This window comes from Salvelinus namaycush, chromosome 29 (assembly GCF_016432855.1).
Source record: "Salvelinus namaycush isolate Seneca chromosome 29, SaNama_1.0, whole genome shotgun sequence".
Lineage (NCBI taxonomy): Eukaryota > Metazoa > Chordata > Actinopteri > Salmoniformes > Salmonidae > Salvelinus > Salvelinus namaycush.
The window spans coordinates 9,193,496-9,218,401 of NC_052335.1; the positions used below are offsets into that span (position 1 = coordinate 9,193,496).

General features: G+C 42.2%; 2 protein-coding genes across 3 annotated transcripts; one reads left to right on the forward strand and one right to left on the reverse strand.

Moving 5' to 3' along the window:
• Positions 1 to 944: 944 nt before the first annotated feature.
• LOC120024296 (protein yippee-like 5) lies at positions 945 to 4,108 on the forward strand. Of its 2 annotated transcripts, none has more exons than XM_038968503.1 (3): positions 945 to 1,156; positions 2,035 to 2,179; positions 2,805 to 4,108. In XM_038968503.1, exons 2-3 carry the CDS (start codon positions 2,039 to 2,041, stop codon positions 3,027 to 3,029), a joined length of 366 nt encoding a protein of 121 aa, XP_038824431.1. In that variant the 5' UTR covers positions 945 to 1,156; positions 2,035 to 2,038; the 3' UTR covers positions 3,030 to 4,108. The 2 variants fall into 2 exon arrangements, with proteins under 2 accessions (XP_038824431.1, XP_038824430.1); XM_038968502.1 differs by having other exon boundaries at positions 948 to 1,156; positions 2,016 to 2,179.
• A 311-nt stretch (positions 4,109 to 4,419) lies between these two features.
• On the reverse strand, positions 4,420 to 24,813 carry LOC120024295 (AN1-type zinc finger protein 3-like). The gene is made up of 7 exons (XM_038968501.1): positions 24,089 to 24,813; positions 23,593 to 23,960; positions 20,720 to 20,760; positions 17,396 to 17,593; positions 6,919 to 6,987; positions 6,653 to 6,826; positions 4,420 to 6,457 (listed from the first exon to the last, which is right to left on the reverse strand). The coding sequence occupies exons 2-7, from the start codon at positions 23,655 to 23,657 to the stop codon at positions 6,303 to 6,305; spliced, it is 702 nt and encodes a 233-aa protein (XP_038824429.1). The 5' UTR covers positions 23,658 to 23,960; positions 24,089 to 24,813; the 3' UTR covers positions 4,420 to 6,302.
• Between the last annotated feature and the right edge of the window lie 93 nt (positions 24,814 to 24,906).

Here is a 24,906-nt window from a genome sequence, read left to right on the forward strand (position 1 = left end):
CTGGGCCAAACCCTCCCCTAATGACGATGGGCCAATTGTGCGCTGCCCTATGGGGCTCCCGATCACGGCTCGAACCCGGGTCTGTAGTGACGCCTCTAGCACTGCGATGCAGTGCCTTAGACCGCTGTGCCTCTGTTATGTTTGTTTGATCAAAAAGGATTAACAGATTACTGACCTGAAACTGTACAATCATCCACTGCAACACCTGAGTTCCAGTCAATTATGTTTCTTGATTTGCCGTACTGTAAATGCAATGTACATCTGAAATCATGTTTATGCTAATAGACTTTATGATAATGGTTCGGAGTTGAAGTTAGAGGACAGTGGATTTAGCGTTTAGATCTAAATGAATAAGACGACACGGGGGGGAGGGGGGGGGGGGGGGACTGATACTAGATCAGCACTCCTAATCTGATACAATAATCACATGCTCACTTCAATTGTGATGACTGCAGAGATTGGTCTTTACACAAGACTCTGTTATCTGTCTCCCAAGGACACTCTCAAGCATGACAATGCTCCATCTATCTTCAGGAGTGCTGCTTATCTTAAGTCTACAGCTGAACAGTTTGTGCAGCTCAAGATGCCAGGTAAATCTTTTTGTAACCTCGTGCCCAAAGATTTCCTGTACTTGGGTTAACAAATGCCACGTTTGACTTGTTGCTCCACCAGACTTTCCTTGGGCGGAAGTGTCTGGGAATGAGATTAACATTTTGGTGATATTCTTTGTGATCTTCCTGCTGTGTTCTTTCATGTGACTGCATGTCCATTTATTGCACTGCATTGTTCCAGCACAGGAAGTATTTTGATGCAAACTTTTCTACCTGACTGTCAGAAGGCTATGTTCATTATTAGACAGCCTACCTACCTTTACTCAATTTGGTCTCTGCTGCCTCCTTGGGGTCTGTCTAACAACTCCCCTACCCAGTAGGGGCGGGACCACCTGTACCGGATGTTGATACAGTCTGCGGAACAGCTGTGAGAGAACAACAAAGCTGACGCCACATCTAGCTACAGAATCGACGAGAAGGACGAAAAGAAGGTGAAAATACAAAAAAAAAAACTGGATTCGAGGTTGATAAAGACTATAGAAGTGGTCAAGAAAACAGGTTATTAACATTCGTGTCGACAGAACTCTGAAAATTACAGATTCAAGGTAAGAGAAAGTTGGGCACGCGATGTTTCGTCGACATTGGCTTTGTGTACTGACGTTATATGAGCTATTTTAGCTAGCTATCATCATTATCAAACCCTATTTGATTGTACTAGCTAGCCGTGAAATGCTATGCTGTCCATGTGTTTTATAAGAGACAACGATTGATAAACTTCTAGTTTTGTTGTAAATCTGAATAAGGTCATGGTATTGTTGACACAACTTGAATGAATCGCTTCACACATCGATCAAGACTGATTGATTGGCATTTGGCTCCCAAAAAGCTACTATTTCGAGAAAAAAGGACTAACAGCTGCCATAGTCTTATGACAGCTGTTTACATTTAATATGTGCGCAGGTCTTGTTTAACTTCTCGATTACATGTTGTTCAATCAAACGTCGATTTAGTATGGAATGTTTTCCAATCCAGTGAAAATGGCAAATGGGATGGAAATGGCAACCGCCGCAGCTCTCTGACGCAGTCACAATTCAACTGCCCTTGTTTCTATGCAGAAGGTAGATGTAGCAGCATCGTTACTCACCTCCAATGATTTGTCTACGTCAGCCAATGAAGACAACCGTTCACTATGAAACCGAATAGAAGATACACTTGTTAATTCTAGGCATCTTTGCTATGATGTGTTCACCTAAACTAGTTGGTATCCATATTGATCTCAATAGGCTCGCACTATAACACAAACTCACTAACTGGGCAGTATGTGGTCTCAGACCCAGTATGTGTCTTTGTGAGTAGTTGTCTTATGTGCATCTGTTTCACTCTGAGCCTCCCCGCTCTCCTTTGTTTCAGCTGCTGTCTGTGAATGAGTTAGTGTCTTACATGACTTACTTGCCCTTCCTAAAGGTCGGTCTCTGCACAACAGCACTATGGGCCGGATCTTCCTGGACCACATCGGCGGGACCCGCCTCTTCTCCTGCGCCAACTGTGACACCATCCTGACCAACCGCTCTGAGCTCATCTCCACGCGCTTCACTGGCGCCACGGGCCGGGCCTTCCTCTTCAACAAGGTGAGCCTGGTGAGGGTTGACTACTCTTAAAGGCCCAGTGCAGTCAAAAACGTGATTGTCCTGTGTTTTATATATATATTTCTCACACTATGAGGTTGGAATAATACTGTGACATTTTGAAAATTACGATGAACCCTTTTAGTGTAAGAGCTGTTTGAAAAGATCACCTGAAATGTATGCCTGTTTTGATTGGATGGAGTTTTGGCCTGCCTGGTGACATCACCAGGCGGTAAATGAGTTAATAGACCAATAAGTTGGTTCCAAACCTCTCCGCCAATAGCTAGTTTTAAATGTTCCCCTCCCCACTCTGGCATTCCTAGCTAAATTCTTGCTTGAAAAATTGCTCTTTGCTAAGAAGCTATTTTTGTTTCTTATTACCATTTTTTTTAACGTAAGGTACTTGTTTAAATTATTTGAGAACTATAGGCTGTAGTTAAGAGTCCTGCGAATAACACCATGTCCTTACAGAAAACACATGACACCATGTCATTATTCTCTAGCCTCGTCCCATACTGTATGTGCTGTTCTAAACTCATTGTTGGGGCATACTTCTATGGGACACGCTGCTAGTCCCTCTTGCAGGTTCAGATACTTTGTTGAATAAATCTATGTTTGTCACCCACAGGTGGTGAACCTGCAGTACAGCGAGGTGCAGGACCGCGTGATGCTGACTGGCAGACACATGGTGCGAGACGTCAGCTGCAAGAACTGCAACAGCAAGCTGGGCTGGATCTACGAGTTTGCCACAGAAGACAGTCAGCGCTACAAGGAAGGCCGCGTCATCCTCGAAAGGGCACTAGTAAGGGAGAGCGAGGGCTTCGAGGAGCATGTGCCCTCTGATAACTCCTGAGTCCCCCGTCCCTCCTTTCTGCCTTGTGCACCCGACGTCGCTCCCAATCTCCAGTGTCCCCTACACTCCTCTCCTTATAGGCAACTACCTGTGTATCAGCTTCCCACCAGCAAGAATTGTGTAGAGCTAGACAAGCCTGTAATTATGTCCGCCCCTCACACATATTGTACACACAACATTTGAGAATGCACTCGCTCACAGGCTATAGTGCTCGCGTATAATGTACATGCATTAGATTCTGCACGATACACGTGTAGACATTGGACTACAGCTGCCTGAAGAGTAGGGGTTGTGGTGGGGGGAGTAACTTAATGACCCAAAGTGGAGCGCAAGGACAGATGCTAATGCCTTTGTCAGTGTTACAGCTGTGTATGATAAAACAACCGCTGTTGCGTGAGAGAGTGGGCTTGGGGGGGGGTGTTGGTCAAAAATTGGACTAGGGGATGAGTGATGCTTGTCATCAAGTATGCTTGTGTTTAGGATGAAATATTATTTAAGTTTTAGTGAGAATGGGTGTGAAAATTGATTTGAGGAAATCTTTCTGAATATTGTCATTAAACCCAGTTTTCATTTGCTTTTATTAACAAATATTAGTTACATTTGATAGTACTGATTTTAGTTTTGACTTTTTGAGCATTTTAAAACTGATGTCAACCCTCACTTTGATCCCGATGACAACTGCATGTGTGTACTAAAGCCGCTTCATGTCTGCCGATGGACGGCAGCACGCCTAGACTATTGAACCTGTGATCAACCTCAAATGCTGACAATTCTGTAACAATTATCAAAAGACAACTTGATCATTGTGTGACCCAAAAAAACATGAACCGGCATTGTTGACAATATTGTGGTTTTAAGTTCTGTATTAGGATTGGTCAGTGCTGTGTTTTCTTTTTGGGTTGCGTAGTCTTGCGATGCCATCCTTCCAATCCTCGTTCATCACTCAGCTATTGGAACAAAATGAAATCGTGAGAAAGCCTGAAACTAAGTAGGGGTTGAGTTAAAGCTGTTTTTTTTCTTTGTCAGGCCTCCGGTTGATGGATTATAATAAAAAAATTGATCATATAAAATCAACTTTACCTCTATTGCATCACTTCTCTGATCAATATGAGGGAAGGGTATTTATTGGGCAGGACTACACAATCCTCATAAACAAGAGCTAGATTAGGTAGCCACCTCAAAGCATACGGGCACACAGATGAAATTCATTGTCAAAAGTAGAACTCATGTTAATACGGAAAAATAATTTGTGGGGTTTAAGGCAGAAAATCACATCCATTCGGCAACTGTTGGCCCCATCTGGAATTTTTTGAAAATCTGAATGTGGCCACAGCCTTCGAATGTTAGCAAATTTGACCTCTGAAGGCTGACAGAAAACACAAAGGGTCATGTTCGTTGTCTATTTTAGAGAGCTTTTTATTTTCCGTTACAGACATTTGCAAAATTTTCCATAGAATCAGGTTCACACTTTCCATTATCACTTGATGAACTGCTAAGTTTCTGTAGAAAATAATGCAAAATGTTTTACCCTTATATAATGAAATAATTCAAATGTTTTAAAGATCACACACAGGCCACCCATTCCTCTAATCCAGTTTATTCATCCTCAGCAAAAAGGGGAAAATAATCAAATAAAAGGAGAACAAAAAACAGAATTGTTCTGGTTTTATACATTTAACTAAATATGCAGCTCTATGCTAATGTGTAAGTAAATCAAAACAATATATGGTTAAATAAAATTTCTTTTAAAGATACAGAAAGATAACATTTCTTAAATTTTCCCATCGGCACTCGAGAGATGACGGGTCGCAGAAATACCAAAATAAAACCACCCACTACGCCACTCTACACGTCGCTCCCGCCATCCTTCAGTCATTCCTCGCACCAGAGGAAGGGGGCCAGTAAGAGAAGGAAGCAGAGAGGGAAGTGAGGAAGAAGAATGAGATGAGCATTGGGACCAGCACACTCAAGTAGTGTGACTGGGGTAGGAGGAGAAAAATATGGAACAGACTAGCATACTACAACAAAAAAATGAAGCAATGTATTATGCATGCTTTTTAAGTGGTCTGCTTGTATGGCCATACGAATAGAGCCATAGTTTGACAGTCCAGTGAGTCAGGGATTGTGTAGTGTGTATGTAAAAAATAAAGGGAGTAAGAGTGCACGGGGTATTACAAAACAGAAAAGAGCATTAACAGCAACAGCATCACTTATTCAAAGAGCAGCAGGCAGAGAAGGGCTTCTGCTTCAGAGAGGTTCTGTGTGTGTGACTCTAGTCCATTTGTTCAGACTCTAATCCAGCTGAGAGAAGCGGAGGAGTAGGCTGCAGTACAAGGGTTTGTGGTCCGGTTTGTAGTCAAACCAGTCTAGCAGAGTCTCATAAGAACAAACACGGCCACACAACAACTGACCCATGTCCGGGGACGACGACATCCTTAACACACGCTATTACAATCCAATGCCATGCAGGAGCCATTGGGTGAGGGAGCAGAAAAGGAAGAGGGGGAGGGGGGGGTAAAGGTCAACATTCCACCCTACAACCTGAGGAGTGGTCAAGGGACAGACAGGGCTATGTTCAGTTTATCTGTCACCAATGATGTACTGAAAACCTGCTTACCAAGATGACCAAGGAGCCGAGAAAGGTCAGTTTCATTTAGAAAGTACTGGTGCAGACAGCCTAATCTTTTGTGATCAGTGAAACAAAGACTGAGGGGTAAGATTGTTGTTGAGCGATGGCTCTGCTGTGTGATAAAAAAAGAGTTTGCCAGCTAACTTGTGTAAATATTGTGAAATAACTTCATTCTTTAGAAAGATAAGCTTGAAATGGACATGGTCCAATTTACTCAACCAAAAACACATAGCTAAGTTGAGCTTTCTTAAATTAACCTGAAAATCAATAGTTACTTCTGTTTGTTCATCAAAGATAGCTGGCTAACCCATTGATCCTGCTTTGTAGTATACCCCTCTGACAAGTTAAGGCTGTGTGAAAACGAACGTGCGATAGTGACAGTGTGGCTCCAGAGGTTGCCATGGTGACCGTGTCCAAGGCAGTGTCCAAACTGTTCCCCTCTGGAGGGGTAAAGACTAACAGGAGTGGGTCAACAACCCTCAGCTCCAGAATGGTGGGGTAAGTGTGGATCTATTACAACCATGCTCTCTCCTTCTTCCCCTTCCCTCCCTCTCTTCCTTGCTCTCTCTTACGTCCCCCTCTCTATTTAAGTGCCTCTTCTCTGTTGGGTGGATGGGTGGTGACGGGCAGGCAGCGGGGGCAACTCAAGAGCACTCTTCTCCGATGCGTTGGCACGAGCGGCCCACCTTGCGGTCCAGCTTCACCATCTTGAGGACGGCCTCCTCGCGCCCACGTCCCAGGTGGTCGAACAGGCAGTCGTGCTGCTCAGGTAGACGGTGGAGCATGCAGAACACGTAGCCTAGAAGACAAAACAAAATAGGGAGGGAAACAATGAGAGAAAGAGGAGAGGCGAAAACGAGAAAGAAGGAGACAGAAAAAGAGAGAATGTAAAAATCTGTGTGAAGTCAAGGCGAGGAGACACGGGGTGAGGAGACACGGAAACCAAGGGCAGACGTGTTCAGATGTGTTTGCTCTGTTCCCGTGTAGTACTGACCGCAGCGACAGGAGCCCAGTTCCTGCTGTACCAGCTCCAGTTTTGTTTGGCAGCGATAGCAGCGCCGGCGGTTTTTCTGCTTGGGTCCTCGGCTAGGCTCCTCGCTCGCCGCCTCCCCCTCCAAGTCCCGTCGTGCCCGTTTCTCTGGTGACGCCTCGCTCTCCGACCCTGAAGCTGAAAGAACAGAAGGTTACACGGTTACAAAGTAACCACGGGACGTTCATTTTGCACAGAAATATACACAGAGAGCAGAAGCATGGCTGTACCTGATTCGCAAGGACGTTTTGTGGGTGTACAGAGGGTGCCTTGGGCTGTTTCTGTGCATGACGATACTCCTGTGGAAGAAAATGAAGAGCAAAACAAGGGAATCATTCTTCATTGATCAAGAGCCCAAATGTGTGTCACCTAGACCAAGATGTTTTGGAGACAGAAAGACAATTTCAGAACCTTGAAGGATTTAAGACCTCGTGTCCATGCTATGCAACCAGATAAGCTCAAATCCTGACATGCCAAGTCTATTTACGTCAACATATCACTTGACTTACATTCTTAACATGAAGGTTAAAAATACTAGGGATGTGCATCTTTCCCTTTCAAGATGATTCGACATGGATGTAGATACATTGGCTCCGATACGATCCAGGAACGATACGTTTTAGTTTGAAACGAGTCTGTGCAATTCGGTTAGTTAGAGAACAAATTGATTTGATGCGCCAACATCTGTTGCATAACATTTTTTTATTCTAAATTAAAATCTGCTGCTGAATGTGCTCATGAGCTGGATGTGTCTGAGCTGATGTGTGCGTGCGTGTTTAAATCAAATAACATTTTATTGGTCACATGCACCGAATACAAGTGTAGACTTTACAGTGAAATTCTTACTTACGAGCCCATTCAACAGTGCAGTGTTAAAAAGTAAGACAAATATTTTCTAAAGGCAATAGTAACACAAAAACTAGGCTTTATACAAGAGGTATGTAGGGGGGTGGCAATGTAGCCTTTTTTTTTGTCTCCCACTTTGGTTCTGAAATCACCATCACCCACTAATTAACTTGTCATTTAGCAGATTAAGTGCTTGAGCTAGTAATGTATCAATATTTATCGTATACAAATTAGCTATGACGTAGACAATGAAAATAGCACAATTTGGATTTCACCCCCCCACCTCATCTAAAAATCAAATGGTTTTGACCGCTTGGAAGTTCTCCTCTCGCTTCGGCCACGCAGTGCGCCTCGCAAAAGTGATTGCTGTCCTCGTTAGTAAATTATCAACTTGACCCTGTATATCAACAAAAAAATATATACACTGATTGTTTAAAGCAAAACTACCCAAACTATTGCTGATGGTGAACCCGAAAAATCTAAAAATATATTGGAAACCCAAATTCTGCAGGTATAGCCAGATGAGTTGTGTTTCTGATAGATTATTACTACTACTCCAGTAAAACACAATTTTTAACAGCTCATACAGTGCCTTCGGAAAGTATTCAGACCCCTTGACTTTTTCCACATTTTGTTACGTTATACAGCCTTATTCTAAAATGGATGAAATATAATTTCCCAAAACTATCCACACACACACAATACCCCATAATGACGAAGCGAAAACAGGTTTAGACATTTTTGCAAATTTAAAAACAGAAATACCTTATTTACATAAGTATTCAGACCCTTTGCTTTGGGACTCGAAATTGAGCTCAGGTGCATCCTGTTTCCATTGATCATCCTTGAGATGTTTCTACAACTTGGAGTCCACCTGTGGTAAATTCAAGTGATTGGACAGGATTTGGAAAGGCTGTCTATATAAAAAGGTGGTCGAAGGAATTGTCCGTAGAGCTCCGAGACAGGATTATATCGAGGCACAGATCTGAGGAAGGGTAGCAAAAAATGTTGGCAGCATTGAAGGTACAAGAACAAAGTGGCCTCCATCATTCTTAAATGGAAGAAGTTTGGAACCGCCAAGACTCTTCCTAGAGCTGTCCTCCCAGCCAAACTGAGCAATCGGGGGATTGCGATGGTCACTCTAGAGCTCTGTCATAGTTCCTCTGTGGTGATGGGAGAACCTCCCAGAACCATCTCTGCAGCACTCCACCAATCAGGCCTTTATGGTAGAGTGACCAGATGGAAGCCACTCCTCAGTAAAAAAGGCACATGACAGCACGCTTGGAGTTTGCCAAAAGGCACCTAAAGACTCTCAGACCATGAGAAACAAGATTCTCTGGTCTGAAGAAACCAAGATTGAACTCTTTGGCCTGAATGCCAAGTGTCAACATCTGAAAGAAACCTGGCACCATCCCTACGGTGACCCCATCCTGCTGTGGGGATGTTTTTCAGCAGCAGAGACTGGGAGACTAGTCAGGGTCGAGGCAAAGATGATCGTAGCAAAGTACAGAGACATCCTTGATGAAAACCTGCTCCAGAGCATTTGCATGCCGAAAGTGCTGCACAGATGTGCAAGATCAGGAACAGGCCGGGCAGTGTGTGCAGTTTAACCAGTACCGATATTGCCTGGGGTTGTTCGGCACGCAAAATGACTTGTAGATCAGCGACTGTCAACACAGTTTGACACTGAAGGAGAGGACTTCAGTTGTTATAAAGTATGAGTTATTTTCTGAAGGTAGACAGAATGGAATGAGCAAAACATTTTAGCGAACCAGCAATTTGTAATGCTTTAATCTACTTTCTGACCGATGCATGATACACTTGGATCGGTTTTGGGTCCACTGACCAATGCACTTACATCTTAAATATTTGAAATCGGGAACCGATGCATATTGGTGAATGGTTACACCCCTAAAAAAAAAAATAGCAAACGCAACAAGAAACTGCAATTGGTTGAAAACTGGAGATCTTAAGTGAAATTCTGGGAGAACCAAGCAGGTTTTAAAAGATGGTCAACGTGACCATGCTGCCCCACTATGATTCCTATCTGGGCCAGGCTTAGTACATGTATTGCCAACGGAGTGAGACACACACACACACACCACCACCACTCCTCCCGAGGCAGAAATAGAAGCAGGCTGTCACCATATCAGTCCAACCTGACAGACCTCTGCCAACAGAGACTTCATGAAATGCATACGTATATACACACTTCCCTCTGTATCTTATTTGACAGCGGAGCAAAAATACTTCAAATTGTGTCTGTACTCCAGCATTTTGGATTTGAGATCAAATGTTTCACAAAGCGACAGTACGGAATGTCACCTTTTATTTGAGGGTATTTCCATTAGTGCTGGTCGGTATACTGTATTTTACTACACACAGATGTACGGTTTGGGTATTTGAATGTTTGGTTTGTTAAAATGTGATATGCTGTGTGTAACGTCAATTTGTATAGTGTAGACAGCTACTTGTCATCCCTCTCCGCTCTCCATGCCACTTTCCACACAGACCTATCCCCGTCACTCAAGGAGTGCATGTTGATGTTGTTTGACCACGAGATACTTCCATTCAGTCTGCATGGTTAATGCAGCACATGCAACAATGTTGACGACAACACTTTGCTTCTTAATATAAATCCACAAGCATTCTATAAATTGCAGCATTAGTTTCGTACATCTGCAAAAAGCTAGTTTGTCTTTTCTTAGCAAGTTTTACTTAAATTGTGTTATACGCTAATGCTAAATCGCTAGTTAGCTAGCTAATAAAATGTAAGAGTCAGAGCAAAGGTAGCTAGCTTCACAGCCGGATAATAGTGTTGGTGTAGGCCTAAATCTGCATGTTTGTGCAACAGTATATTCTAAATCAAAGAGGAATAGGCGAAGCATGAATGTTGGCTACATGAAGAAAAAAATGTATCTAGTGAAAGATTATAGGATCCCCTAGGAAACACTGACCAACACTTTGGTTCCTATCCTGCCACAATAACTCCTCCCTGGCATTTTCATTCATTGCCATGTCAAACACTATATTTAGTGCCCACTATTATATTCTAACTATAGAATAATTTATTTCCATGATTCCAACAGTTCACTGTGTTTTGATCTAATTCGGAAGTCAAATCACAATTGCAACATTTGGTTAAAAATAAGGCCTCGATATTTCGCCCATATTGTGCAGCCCTACGTGGGAGTGTGGGAATTATCTCAAATGAATGCAGGAAATGCACAAATTTATGAAAATGATTTTCAGTTAAAGTTGAATTGAACAGTATAAAACAATCAGAATGGACAAAGACCCATTGAAATCACTTGTATAGAATGTATAGTACGTGTTGCCATACTAGGGTAACGCACTACTCAATGCAAATGTAGAACTTTTATAATACACTGTCAAATAAACATACTGTCAAAAGTTTTAAAAAAATACTGTGATATATTTTGGCCATAATCGCCCATCCCTAATTTCCATACAAATCTTTCTTACCGTTTAGAAGTCAAAGAACTATTTCCTTAACACTTAAATGTGGCACAACGATCATAACACCCCCCCCCCCCCCCCCCCCAATTGATTTAATTTTCTTAGAATATCCAGAATGACTTACAGCAGCAATTAGGGTTAAGTGCCTTGCTCAAGGTCACATCGACAGAGCCTTATCGGCTTGGGGATTCAAACCAGTAACCTTTCAGTTACTGGCCCAACGCTCTAATTGCTAGGCTACCTGCCACCCTTAAGGGTGATTCACAATATATATAATTTCTTAGGCTCACTAAATAAGCTTTGCTTAAAAAAGTCAATCTAATTCAGGGATAAATATACCTATTCCACAACCATAACACCCACTAATCATTTAATTTTATCAAAATAGTTTAACCTGCTTTTTTGCAAATATATATATTTTTAAATCACTGATCTCTGGCTTTCATGTCTATGAAAATGGCATTTTTGTTACAAATTTAACCAGAACCATTATCATTCACTAATGACAAATGTCTTGTAGCAGGCATAATAGAAAATGAACACAGGTCTCAAACAATCCCACAAGCACAAGCCCACGTGCAAGTGAGTATTCAGCTAATCTTTATATTTCAAGTTTAGCCAACTTGGAACTACTTGCTAGCTAACAAGGCAGAACAGTTAAATTATGAACACACCCTTCTGTTCATCTCCAACTGTTTGAACAGCATGCTAGCCTGTCCACTTCGTTTAGATGTTGAAATCAAGTGGCCCATCTTAATTCTCAGAATGAGAACGAGTTGCCAACTCCTTACATAATTGTGTTTTATGCTTATTGCACATTTATAAAAACAGACTAGACAGCTTGTATAAGTCTTTGGACAAAATGCTGCTAGCGGTACAATACTGGGCGCGACAAACTTGAGCATACATTTTCTAGAATGTTAATTGATACTCCTGTTTTAGTAGTGCCTGCTCTGCGCACAATCTGAGGAGTTGAGACATAAAAAGGGTATCGCTAGAAAGGTTAACTACTCTATTACTGTAAAATAATGTCTAAATGTCTTTGTAAAAATATGACTGAGTCGGTTGGACTAAACCTCAAAAGTAAATAGCGAGTTAAAACCGCTTGTGAGAGAAGTGATCGCTCATCTTCGATGTTGTGAGTGACAGGGGGAAGGGCTTGGTGTGTGTGAGTAAATGGGGAAAGGCTATATGGACACGCTTGACGACACGCTTGATGACGCATGTCGCGCAGCTGAGAGTCGAGTGTAGAGAGGAATGGACTCAGTTCAGCCAGTCATCCTGACGAGTCCTTCCCAGCGAACTAGTTCAAACTGGCATCAGCAGCATGACGAGGTAAAACATGTTAAAGAAAGTTGTTTACTTCAATGGGCGAGGGATAAATAACTTGTAGTATAAGTTTCTAGCTACAAGCACAAACTAGCTAGCTGGGAAGGGCAACTGACTGAACAAAATCCATTACTTTCACTCAACTCTCACTGCACGACATACGTCATCAATATGCGCACCGGGCGTGTCCGTATAGCCTCCCCAGAGTATATGAGAAGGTGCACACAGCACAGAATGGAGCTAGTCAACATGAGAACGAGCGGACAAAAACCTTGATTCTTGTGATAAAGGCATTTGGAATATTGTGCTAAAAAACACATTTAAATTAATTCGATATCACTCAGCCCTAGGTGAGAGGTTAGCATTTGAGGGGGTATGATCATCATTATTCACGATTCATTCATGATTATCCGTAATCATGTTAGCATCCACATTTATGTAGAAGTGTTGAGAAACATATTATTCTTATTTACAATCAAAGTGGCTAATAATGCATTACAATCAAATTGGCAATTCATGCATTACTTACTATTCAGTTCCTATTGGCCAAAACATAATCCGAAACACAACAGTCCCACCTTTTTCATTGTCAGTAATTGAATTTTGCCCATATTCTTGATGAAGAATGTTAAGCTCACTGGTGTCACAACAAAATCCACCAAATCCATTAAATAGGACTGCTGATAACTATACTGAACATACTGTGATCGAAGAAAAATAGCACAGAGCTTAAATTTCTTAAAAAGGTTCATCATACCTGGTTTTAGTCATTTAAGTTCAGACTGGAGCATTTGTCATTTAAATATACACTCACAACCAATTCAAAACCAACTGGTGGGTTGCTGGAGGTTTAGAAAGGGATGCGAGAGTGAGTAAAAATAATAAAATTCCAACCAACCAGCTGAAAATCCCTGCATTGCGTGCAAGTAATATGGGACCAAATACTAAATTTGTACTACTTTAATACACCACCAGTGAATTTGTTCAAATACTTATGCATTCTCCAAATAGGGGGACTAGTTATAGTTTTTTCAATTTAAAAACGGTTAAACAGACCCCCCCCCCCAAAACCCCCCCAGACATTCTATACTGTCGCCTCATATTTAACATTTGATCTCAAATCCAAAATGCTGGAGTACAGAGCCAAATTTTAACATTTTAGCTTCACTGTCCAATGAAATATAGAGGGGAGTGTATGTGGACTAAAGCGTGCACTCGTCTTCCTCATTGACATCTAATACTAAGAGATGTAGTGTTTGTCCAGATTGAAGATGTAGATACAGTGCATTCGGAAAGTATTCAGATCCCTTGACTTTTTCCACATTGTTACGTTACAACCTTATTCTAAAATGGATTAAATTGTTTCCTCCCCCCCCTCAACAATCTACACACAATACCCCATAAAAAAACGCAAAAACAGGTTTAGAGATTTTTTTAAATGTATTACAAAAAACTGAAATATCACATTTACGTAAGTATTCAGACCCTTTACTCAGAACATTGTTGAAGCACCTTAGGCAGCAATTACAGCCTTGAGTATGATGCTAAAAGCTTGGCACACCTGTATTTAGGGATTTTCTCCCATTCTTCTCTGCAGATCCTTGCAAGCTCTGTCAGGTTGTATGGGGAGCGTCGCTGCACAGCTATTGTAAGGTCTCTCAGGATGTTTGATCGGGTTCAAGTCCAGGGTCTGGCTGGGCCACTCAAAGACTTGTCCTGAAACCACTCCTACACGGTCTTGGCTGTGTGCTTAGGGTCGTCGTCCTGTTGGAAGGTGAACCGTCGCCCCAGTCTGAGGTCCTGAGCGCTCTGGAGCAAGTTTTCATCAAGGATCCCTTAATACTTTGCTCCGTTTATCTTTCCCTAGATCCTGACTAGTCTCCCAGTCCCTGCCGCTGAAAAACATCCCCACAGCATGATTCTGCCACCAACATGATTCACCGTAGGGATGCCAGGTTTCTTCCAGACGTGACGCTTGGCATTCAGGCCAAAGAGTTCAATCTTGCTTTTGTCAGACCAGAGAATCTTGTTTCTCATGGTCTGAGAGTCCTTTAGGTCCCCTTTGGCAAACACTGGCCACTACCATAAAGACTTGATTGGTGGAGTGCTGCAGCGATTGTTGTACTTTTGGAAGGTCTCCCATCTCCGCAGAGGAACTCTGGAGCTCTGTCAGAGTGACCATTGGCTTCTTGGTCACCTCCCTGACCAAGGCCCTTCTCCCCCGATTGCTCAGTTTTGCCGAGCGGCCAGCTCAAGGAAGAGTCTTGGTGGTTCCAAACTTTTTCCATTTAAGAATGATGGAGGCCACTGTGTTCTTGGGGATCATCCTAGAGACATCTCAAGGATGATCAATGGAAACAGGATGCACTGGAGCCCAATTTCGAGTCTCATAGCAAAGGGTCTGAATACTTAAGTAAATAAGGTATTTGTTTTTTTTCTTCTAAAAACCTATTATCGCTTTCTCATTTTATTTAACTAGGCAAGTCAGTTAAGAACAAATTCTGATTTACAATGACGGCCTACCAAAAAGCAAAAGGCCTCCTGCGGGGATACATTTTTTTTTTTAAATGACAAAACACACATCACGACAGGAGACAACACTACATAGAGACTTTAGACAACATAGCATGGAAGCAACACATGACAACACAGTATGGTAGCAAGTTAGCAACGCAACATGGCAGCAGCACAACATGGTAGAAGCACAAAATATGGTACAAATATTATTGGGCACAGACAACAGTGAAAAAAGGGCAAGAAAAGTAGAGACAACAATACATCACGCAAAGCAGCCACAACTGTCAGTAAGAGTGTCCATGATTGAGTCTTTGAATGAAGAGATGGAGAAAAAAAACTGTCCAGTTTGAGTGTTTGTTGCAGCTCGTTCCAGTCGCTAGCTGCAGCGAACTGAAAATAGGAGCGACCCAGGGATGCGTGTGCTTTGGGGAGCTTTAACAGAATGTGACCGGCAGAACGGGTGTTGTATGTGGAGAATGAGGGCTGCAGTAGAGATCTCAGATAGGGGGAGTGAGGCCTAAGAGGGTTTTGTAAATAAGCATCAACCAGTGGGTCTTGCGACGGGTTTACAGAGATGACCAGTTTACAGAGGAGTATAGAGTGCAGTGATGTGTCCTATAAGGAGCATTGGTGGCAAACCTGATGGCCGAATGGTAAAGAACATCTAGCCGCTTGAGAGCACCCTTACCGGACGATCTATAAAATTACGTTTCCGTAATCAAGCATGGGTAGGATGGTCATCTGAATCAGGGTTAGTTTGGCAGCTGGGGTGAAAGAGGAACGATTACGATAGAGGAAACCAAGTCTAGATTTAACTTTAGCCTGCAGCTTTGATATGTGCCGAGGGAAGGACAGTGTACTCCCAAGTACACTACCTCAAGCTCTAAACACTCAGAGGTAGTAATCACACCTTTGGGGAAAGGGGCATTCTTCTTACCAAACCACATGACCTTTGTTTTGGAGATGTTCAGAAGAAGGTTAAGGGCAGAGAAAGCTTGTTGGACACTAAGAAAGCTTTGTTGTAGAGCATTTAACATAAAATCCAGGGAGGGGCCAGCTGAGTACAAGAACATCATCCACATATAAATGGATGAGAGCTTCCTACTGCCTGAGCTATGTTGTTGATGTATATTGAGAAGAGTGTGGGGCCTAGGATCGAGCCTTGGTGACAGGCAGTGTCTGAGACAGCAGATGTTCTGACTTTATACACTGCACTCTTTGAGAGAGGTAATTAGCAAACCAGGCCAAAGACCCCTCAGAGACACCAATACTACTTAGCCGGCCCACAAGAATGGAATGGTCTACCGTATCAAAAGCTTTGGCCAAGTCAATAAAAATAGCAGCACAACATTGCTTAGAAACAAGGGCAATGGTGACATCATTGAGGACCTTTAAGGTTGCAGTGACACATCCATAACCTGAGCAGAAACCAGATTGCATACCAGAGAGAATACTATAGACATCAAGAAAGCCAGTCAGTTGATTATTGACACATTTTTCCAACACTTTTGATAAACAGGACAACATAGAAATGGGCCTGTAACAGCTAGGATCAGCTTGATCTCCCCACTTAAATAAAGGACGCGTCGTGGCTGCCTTCCAAGCAATGGGAACCTCCCCAGAGAGGAGAGACAGGTTTAAAAGGTCAGAGATAGGCTTGGCGATGATAGGGGCAGCAACCTTAAAGAAGAAAAGGTCTAAACCATCTGACCCAGATGCTTTTTTTGGGGTCAAGTTTAAGGAGCTCCTTTAGCACCTCGGACTCAGTAACAACCATATCATCACCATTAAGGGACATGGGCAGCTGTGAGGAGGAGGGTTAATTCTCCAGGTCTTTAACCGTTTTCCAGAACTTCTGTGGGTTAGACCCACAGAGAGAGAACTGCTCCTTAAAGTAACTAACTTTGGTCTTCTGGATAGCCTGAGCGCACGTATTTCTCATTTGCCTGACCGAGGGCTAGTCAGCCTGAGTATGCGTGTGCCGAGGGTTTCTCCAAATACAATTCTTGAGGTGGAGTAACTCTGCAAGATCACGGTCGAACCAGGGGCTGAACCTGTTAATAATTCAAATTTTCTTTATGGGGGCGGGTTTGTTAACAATACCACTGAAAATCTCAAAAAAAGGTCCAAGCATCTTCAACAGAGAGGATCAAGCTGATTCTATACCATTTTACAGAGGCCAGGTCATGAAGGAAGGCTTGCTCATTAAAGTTTAGCAACATAATGAGTTCCTCACTATGAGGTAATGTGTGTAGATTGATGAGGATTTTTTTTTTTATAGATGTAATACATTTTAGAATAATGCTGTAACGTCAAACTGTGAAAAAAGGGAAGGGGTCGGAATACTTTCCGACTGCACTGTATAAACCATATAGATTGAAAATGCTGAAGAGTGAGGGTCCAGTCTGATATGAGATTTAGTTAGAACTTGGTGTGATTGGATGACTGACAATGATCTCAGCTATGGTAATTCATTCAAAGCTTTCAGAATGTGCGCCATCTCAAAATTCAAAAGTTGTGGACCCTCCATCTTACCCTCCTGTGTAGTTGTTAATGTGGGGACAGGGTCTTCGGTTGACACCGATGGCTGCTCGGAGCTAGTGGGTGGTGACGACGATAGGGATTGGCTACTGTTGCTGCTCGTCTCGCCACTGAAGACAGACAATTGGCTACTGCCAGTGCTTGGGCTGGGCTTTGAGGTACAGTCCTCGTCTGTCTGCTTCTGCTCGATATCTGAAAAGACAGACAAAATAATGCCATTTAGTGACCCCAGCACCACATAATGTACGTGGGCTTTTAATGGACCAGCAGCTTCAGAGCATTAGTACACACACACACACATACACGTGGGGGCATGCGTCACCATTCCCTCTCCCCAAAACATCATTCAGAATCGCAGATGGTCTGGCCTGAGAGGATGTCAATACCTCAGAATGAACCTTTAGCATGATTAGGGCTGTGGCGGTCACAAAATTGTGTCAGCCGGTGATTGTCAAGCAAATAACTGTCGGTCTCACAGTAATTGCAAGTTAATCTAAAACACATTTAGCATCTCCTGGCTTCCACAAGCCATCTACATTTAAAAAAGTATAATAAATCCATGTAATATAGCCTACACCTTCACAATAAATCCATTATTTATTTTAGACAGGTCTAAAGAAGCATGATATGAAGAAAATGTAGTCCAATTCAGAATAGCATACTCTGGGTTGTCCTTATGTTAGGTCCTGATGTGGCTATGCCAAATGGCTGTGAGCTACACTTGTTCATTTAGCAGACAAGATTTGCTTAGAATTCAATGGCATTATTTTATATTATGAAGAAAACTGAACAAAGCTGAATAAACTATAAAAAAAGTATCCAAACGATTTGCGGGAGTGTGCACACTAAGCAAATCTAATCTGTGTTGCAGTTAAAAAAGCAATAGGTACTCCTATATGCTTCACTTTAATAACTAACTCCAGTTGTACTACAAACTTTGGGCTGTGTTTTGATTTTTAATACATTTTAAGGCTGCATGATGCGACTAATGATGATTTTAAAAAGTTGCTTGAAAGGCATGAGCTCTGCTTTGTTTTTTTGCGCAGGCTGTACACACCTCATTAGTCTCTCATTCACCATTTGACAAGCATGGCAGCATCCCCTTTGTGGCTTTAATACACCCTAAAAGAAATACATGCCTTTGTTGTGCCCTTCTCCCCGAGTGCCTGTTCCGAAGCACTCACTGAGTGCTGTGCGCTCTCCATCACGTGATCGGGTCTTTCTCACAGGCTACAAGTGAAGACAGACACATCGGGACGCAACTGCGCGCATCCTTATCCAATTCCAAAGTGCATATTGAAGATATTGGAAGAACTGTCCACATTTACTTTCCGTCAGCCAACAAGATGAGTAGGCCTAACAGATAGTAGATTGACATAGGCTAGTGCTTTTGCTATCCCCCATAGTACAAAAGTCGACCTATTCTATGCGAGAAATAACTATTCCAAACAGTCTGGGACAGTTGTGGGACGCAACAGACCCTAAATTAATACAACCAAAAGCATTAAAAAACAAACATTTAAGCAATATAGCTGACAACAGATCAGAACGTTTATCTTTAAATATTGATAAACTATTAAGCTATTTCTTCACATTATAAGCGCAGCAACGCGCACACGGCAGTGGGCTATTAGCGGGAATGTTTCATTAGCGGGAAAAAAACATTATCAAAAGTGACCGCAAATGATTCATGTAATGCTTTTATTGTAAAAGATGCATTTTTTATGGTGAAAATGATCTTCCCCAAACTTGAAACTCACACGCTGCTTATGTATGCCAGTTAGGCTCTAAACCCCTTGTAAAGTGGATTAATGTGCTTCATTTTAAACAAGTTATTTGGCCACTTTAGTTGTGATACAAACCTTACCAAAACATATAGGCCTATGGGCTAGCCTACATGAGGTGTTCGACTATGATTCGAAAAAGTCACACCAAAAAAAGAAGGCTTTGTTTCTTGCCTTACGCTGGGCATCATTCACAAGTGATAATATATAATTCACAAGCGATAGGCTAATATATTCACCCATCAGACTATTCTTGATTTAATCTTGTCTTTACATATACTAAATAATCTGTGTGACATTTGTTTTGATTTAGAACGGACCATTATCATGCACCCGTCTTGAAACAGGAGCAGCAGAAAAAATACATGTCATCTATGCATTTAAATAGCGGATGGGGGACGCTTTTCCCGTGATTCATTTTCATGCCATCCAGGAAGGCTATACTCCTATCGTAAAGAACAGCGATGTGCTTAATATTAGGAAAGTTGACAAATAAATATAGAAAGCTGATGGGATCCTCTATTTAGTAAAAGCCATCCCTCTGTTTTATCACGCCATTGCATAGCCTATAGAAAAGTTTCGCAACATGAGCTCATGGGCCCTCATGAAGCGTTTGATTCGATTTTCGATTACATTTGTATTGATGCCAGACTGATTAGAGGGACAATAGAGTGCTGAGTACCAGGCAGTTATCAAGTTTGGTAGGCTTCTAATGACCATGAGCCGCATCAGAGCTTGGAGAAGCCTAATTACCATGACTAAACGGTCACGTGATATTTGACTGCCTTCATGACTCGTGGCCGCCGGTGTGGCGGTAATACGGTCACCGCAACAGCCCTAAGCATGACCCCATTTTAGGCTACCAAGGAGTCTATCCATCAACTCCCAAAACCCAGAGGGCTGCACAAGGTCAAAAAGCAGCTGGGCCTTATCTTAATCCTCTATAGAACCCATTTCTGCTGTCGTGGTGCTCTTGTTTATTGAATCTATTCTAGGCAATGTTGCTGCTGAAAAGGCCCACAGAAGCCCATCTCAAAACTTCAGTCACAAGCTCCATTTTAGAGCTGCAATCTTTAACCACAGGAGTACTGAGAGCCAACACCCCAACATACAGCAAAGCATGATATCAGACCTGAGAACATATTTTTCCTGATACCAGTTTTATTCTTGAGATAGCTATTATGTCAATGAGAAGTCCATCTGGAAATTGACTTTTTGGATTCTGAAAATACCCTTGTATTGTTACTGCATGCCTTTGGAATATTTCACAGGGAATTTTTTATACCAAAAGGTACATACGTTACTTCTACAAAACATATCTAACAAACCAATAAACCTAACCTAATCGAGGTGTAAAAAAAACTGCCATTTCCATACAGCAGAGACATAACATGACAGGCAGTAATCTGCACCAGGCTGCACACCCCCTTCTGATGTCTCAGGTACACACAGGGCTCTACCACATAACAGAAACCTATTGTCTTCCACACATATGGGAATTTAATTGGCTTGCGCAAGGAACAGCAAGACTTACCAGCAAAACATTTTGAGCAGAGGTTCATGGTTTTACTGGATCTGGGGAGAGAAAAAATAAATAAAAGTCAGTCCCAGAAAGGAATGGTACAAAGGTGGAGATGGCCAAATAGGATAAAGACCGACACACGTCGGTCAATGCAACACGCCCCTCTTATTTGCAACAAAAATCACACTTAAAAAAAAATAATGCATTTCAATGGCTCTTGAGACACTCAAACCTGACCCATTTTTTTTGTACCCAGACAGTCAGACGTCTCTGAGGTTGCCATAGCTACGGAGAGTGAGTGAAAACAAACGGATGGCAGGGGTGACAGATGACAGAAAGTCATGGCAGGGAAGAGAAGGGGGAAACAAACAAAGGCGGGGGTGGGGTAGAGGTTGTTGCAAACAGTTGAAAAGGGGAGACAGCAATAAAGTCAATATTTTTACAGCAACAAATGACAGGTAGGCCTACACCATTGCATTCATTTGATACCATCTCTCACCGGTTAACAAGCTAATCAGTCCAGGCTAATCAATTGTGCCAAGAAGCCTAACCTGACAGGGGCTTTTGACCGCCATTGACATTGGCCTGAGGGTTCAAGGGTTCATTACTGACCGAGGTAGGGTAGTCAACTCAACATGGATAACAACTAGTACATAAGCTCTATGTGTATCAATCACATTTGTTGCATTACCCTATGTATACATTACACTAAATGTTGTGGTCAGAAATAGCCTAGAAAAAATATAGGCGTAAATATAATTTTTTCTAAAATCAGGTTTACTTCCCTCACAATCCTAATGTGTAATAGGCTAACTCATGACAGCAGACTCAACTCCATGAACACAACCCAAACCCTTCCACATAGCCTCAAATCTGTTCAACTGAAATCTCCCACCAAACATGCACCATTTTCTCAGGCTGTCCTTTGAATCCTTTCCTCGATGACATTACATTTCCAGTGGTAGGCTAATGGTTGTTCTCACTCTGGACCTCTGACACTCACTTTAATAGGAGGGCACAACGCTGGGATGTTTCTGTTCAGGGCTGTGTGAGCTCTGTCGATACAGGAAAAGGTTGGAACTACATACAGTATTCAGCCCATTGTGCCCTCAGGAGGGAATGTGACCAATGGAGTGTTCCAATTGACCTGGGATACATTTAGGACTCATCCTACCATGACCTTAACTGCAATTGGACTTTTCCTCCCAACGTCACGTGTGTCATTCAGTGGTAGACTAACTAGACCTCAACCGAGAAGAGGATTTGCAGTATACCTAGAAAGACCTCAATCATAGATGAGAGTTCTGACAAGCCCCATGCTAGCCTAATCCTTGCACTACATTGAAGATGTGTTTGCCTACCAACTTTCAGCTAACGCACTATAACCTAATGTCCTCCTTCACTCCCCATCTCGATAAGGGCTTCAACTGAGCTAACATGTTCATCAAAACAGAGTATCAGTCTAGAATGGTTTGTCACTATCAAAAGAATGTCCCTTAAGTAGTCAAATTGATATGCACAGGCTCCATTTTACCAGAGAAGAACCAACTGACCTAAAAACAGGAAAGCTGGAAATTCAGCCCAGATTTTTTAAACTAGCCCACTTCTAAAGGCGAAGCCTATATCCTGCAGTCTCGCGATACAGACTCCCCTCCCAATGTTTAATGAGATATCTCGAACTGAAGAGGATGTTTGTTCCTGACTCTAGCTGTAATCAGGCATACTCAGAAAGAGAGATAGTTTGAACACAGCAGGGAAGGGCTACAAAGAAAGCCGGAGGGCTTCAGAGGGGAAAACTGTGACAAGCGTCAGACGCCTCGAACCAGGTGTTGACCGCAAGAGGCGTAAACATGCTTCCGATTGTGTCACCTGACATTTAGAGGTGTGAGTAATTCTCAGTTTGCTCACATATAACACACCCTAAAGATCAGCGTGACTAGTTAAGAGAGCATGGCACAAGAAAGGGCAGGGTTTTAGTACATAAAATCATCCAGGGAGTAATATCCCAGAGTCCTCCTTTCGTTGCTACATATGGTGCTTTCAAGACAATTGGGGAAAAAACGATGTCAATTCATGACGTCAGTGATCTTTAGGTCTGAGCTCTAGAAAGATGCCAGAGTTTCCGACTTGGAATTTCAAGTCGTAAACGATTTCCCCCCAGTCAGAGCTCGTTTTTTTCCCGAGTTCCCAGTTGACTTGAACGCACTAAAGTCGGATATTTCCGAGTTCCCCGTTGTTTTGAACGTGGCAATAGTTGACCATACAGGAAGAACTGTCCAGCTCAAACAAAGGCCCCATTTTTATTATTAGTATGCTATACCCTTTGGTTGGTCGCTCGATTTCACTAAAGATGTTTTGATGTACTGCCTAAATGGGCTCGATTAAATGACATAAATAAACATTTCCGGTATGTAATCACAACTTGACTGGAATGTGAGGGATGAACGTGCTGTAACTTGATAACTAATGTGGTTACACGGCAATGACAGTCAAGAGAATATTGGATACAAAGTGTCAACGTTTCATCTTTAGTTAGGGTATCATTTCTTTAGACTGGATACATTTCCATTTAAGGACACAGAACCGAACTAGAGCGAATGATCAGATTATAACCAAAAATTGTAACATAACTCGTTCAGAACCACAAAACATGATTCGACGCTTTGATAGATCTACACTCATGGATAGAGAATGAAAACAAGCCCAAACGTTGAGCAAACCTAAAAACATTCAGATAGGAATCAGTTTTGTAACTCAAACATTTGCCCCAACCCCCACCCGGTATGCCCAACATAACAATGGCTTTAATCTAGGCTACATTAATATCCATTGTCATTATCACTACAATAAACCATCTCCACAATACATAATGTGCGACATCTTACCCCCAAAATCCACATGGACACCGAGGTGGTAAGGGTTTGCTGCGCTCACTACCAGTATCCCCCATGACTTCAACAAAATGATCAAGGGTACGCAAGGCTGGGGATGAGACAGGGGCCTTGTCGTTGTAAAGGATCTTCAGCCAACTCAAGTAGCAAATATCCGCTTCTATAAATAGTCCTCGGTGGTCAAATTGGACAACGAAGGTAGATGGCTTTGCCGACACGAGCGGCCACAGGGATCCGAATAGTCCTAAACAGCTCAGTTTGGATTAATTGATCATCCAAGTGTCCTCACTGGACTCAAAGCAATCAGCTGGAGCTCGGCTACTACTAACAGCCACAGAGGGGGTGTTAACGCTTTGTCCAACCTGCAACATGAAAGATACAACACAAAACATAAACACCACAACAACAAATATTTCCAACAATCTCAATATTAATCACGAGTATTCGACACAGAGTAAGCAGCAGTCACATCGAATATCATTCCACTTACACCATGTGCAGCGTCCCCCAATCTTCAGTGGGCCGAACTGTACGAAGTAAGCTGTTCAGGAAACTACCGGTACCTAGACCTTCATTTAGAATAAAACGTACTGTGCCGTATCAACAGAATCAAAATGGCGTTCATTGAACGCAATTCCCACTAGCGTTCCTGACTAAGAAATGTAAACTCACACACACAAGCAACTATTTGGATTCATATATTTTAAACAGAAGCAATATAAAACCGTTTATTTCCTTATTTCACGGTTTGAATCGTTGAAAATGACTATTACCAAAACGCGATAATGAATACGTCCCAACCCATTGGTCTTTTTGGGACAAACCAAAACATGAATCAGCTGTGAAGCAGGAGGATCACAAAATATATTTCACGTCAGAGTAGCCATTTGCACAACACATATTATTCGAAGTCACTTAGCTATCTAAATATATGGATCAAACATATTGCTCAGCGAAAATGTGCAATTGGAGTGCTTGAAGCATGAACGACAAGCATTCTTGAGATAAAATTGGTTTGCAATCTATCGTCTCGTCCTTCCATATAGAGTTTAAAATCGTGCACAGTATTAATTGGTAAAGTTACAGTGGTGTAAAACATGTCAAATACATACTGACTTACATGGGTCTTCATGACACACAAGTTGAACATGTTTTGTTCCACATCTTTAATACAGTATTGTTTAAAAGCTTGATTGCCAGCTGGTAGGGTATCATGAGGATGGATGGACAAGGGTGCATTTAAAACCTGTATTAATCAGCAATGTAAAAAAAACATTTGGTCTTTCAAGTTTGATGAGGGTGCTAACA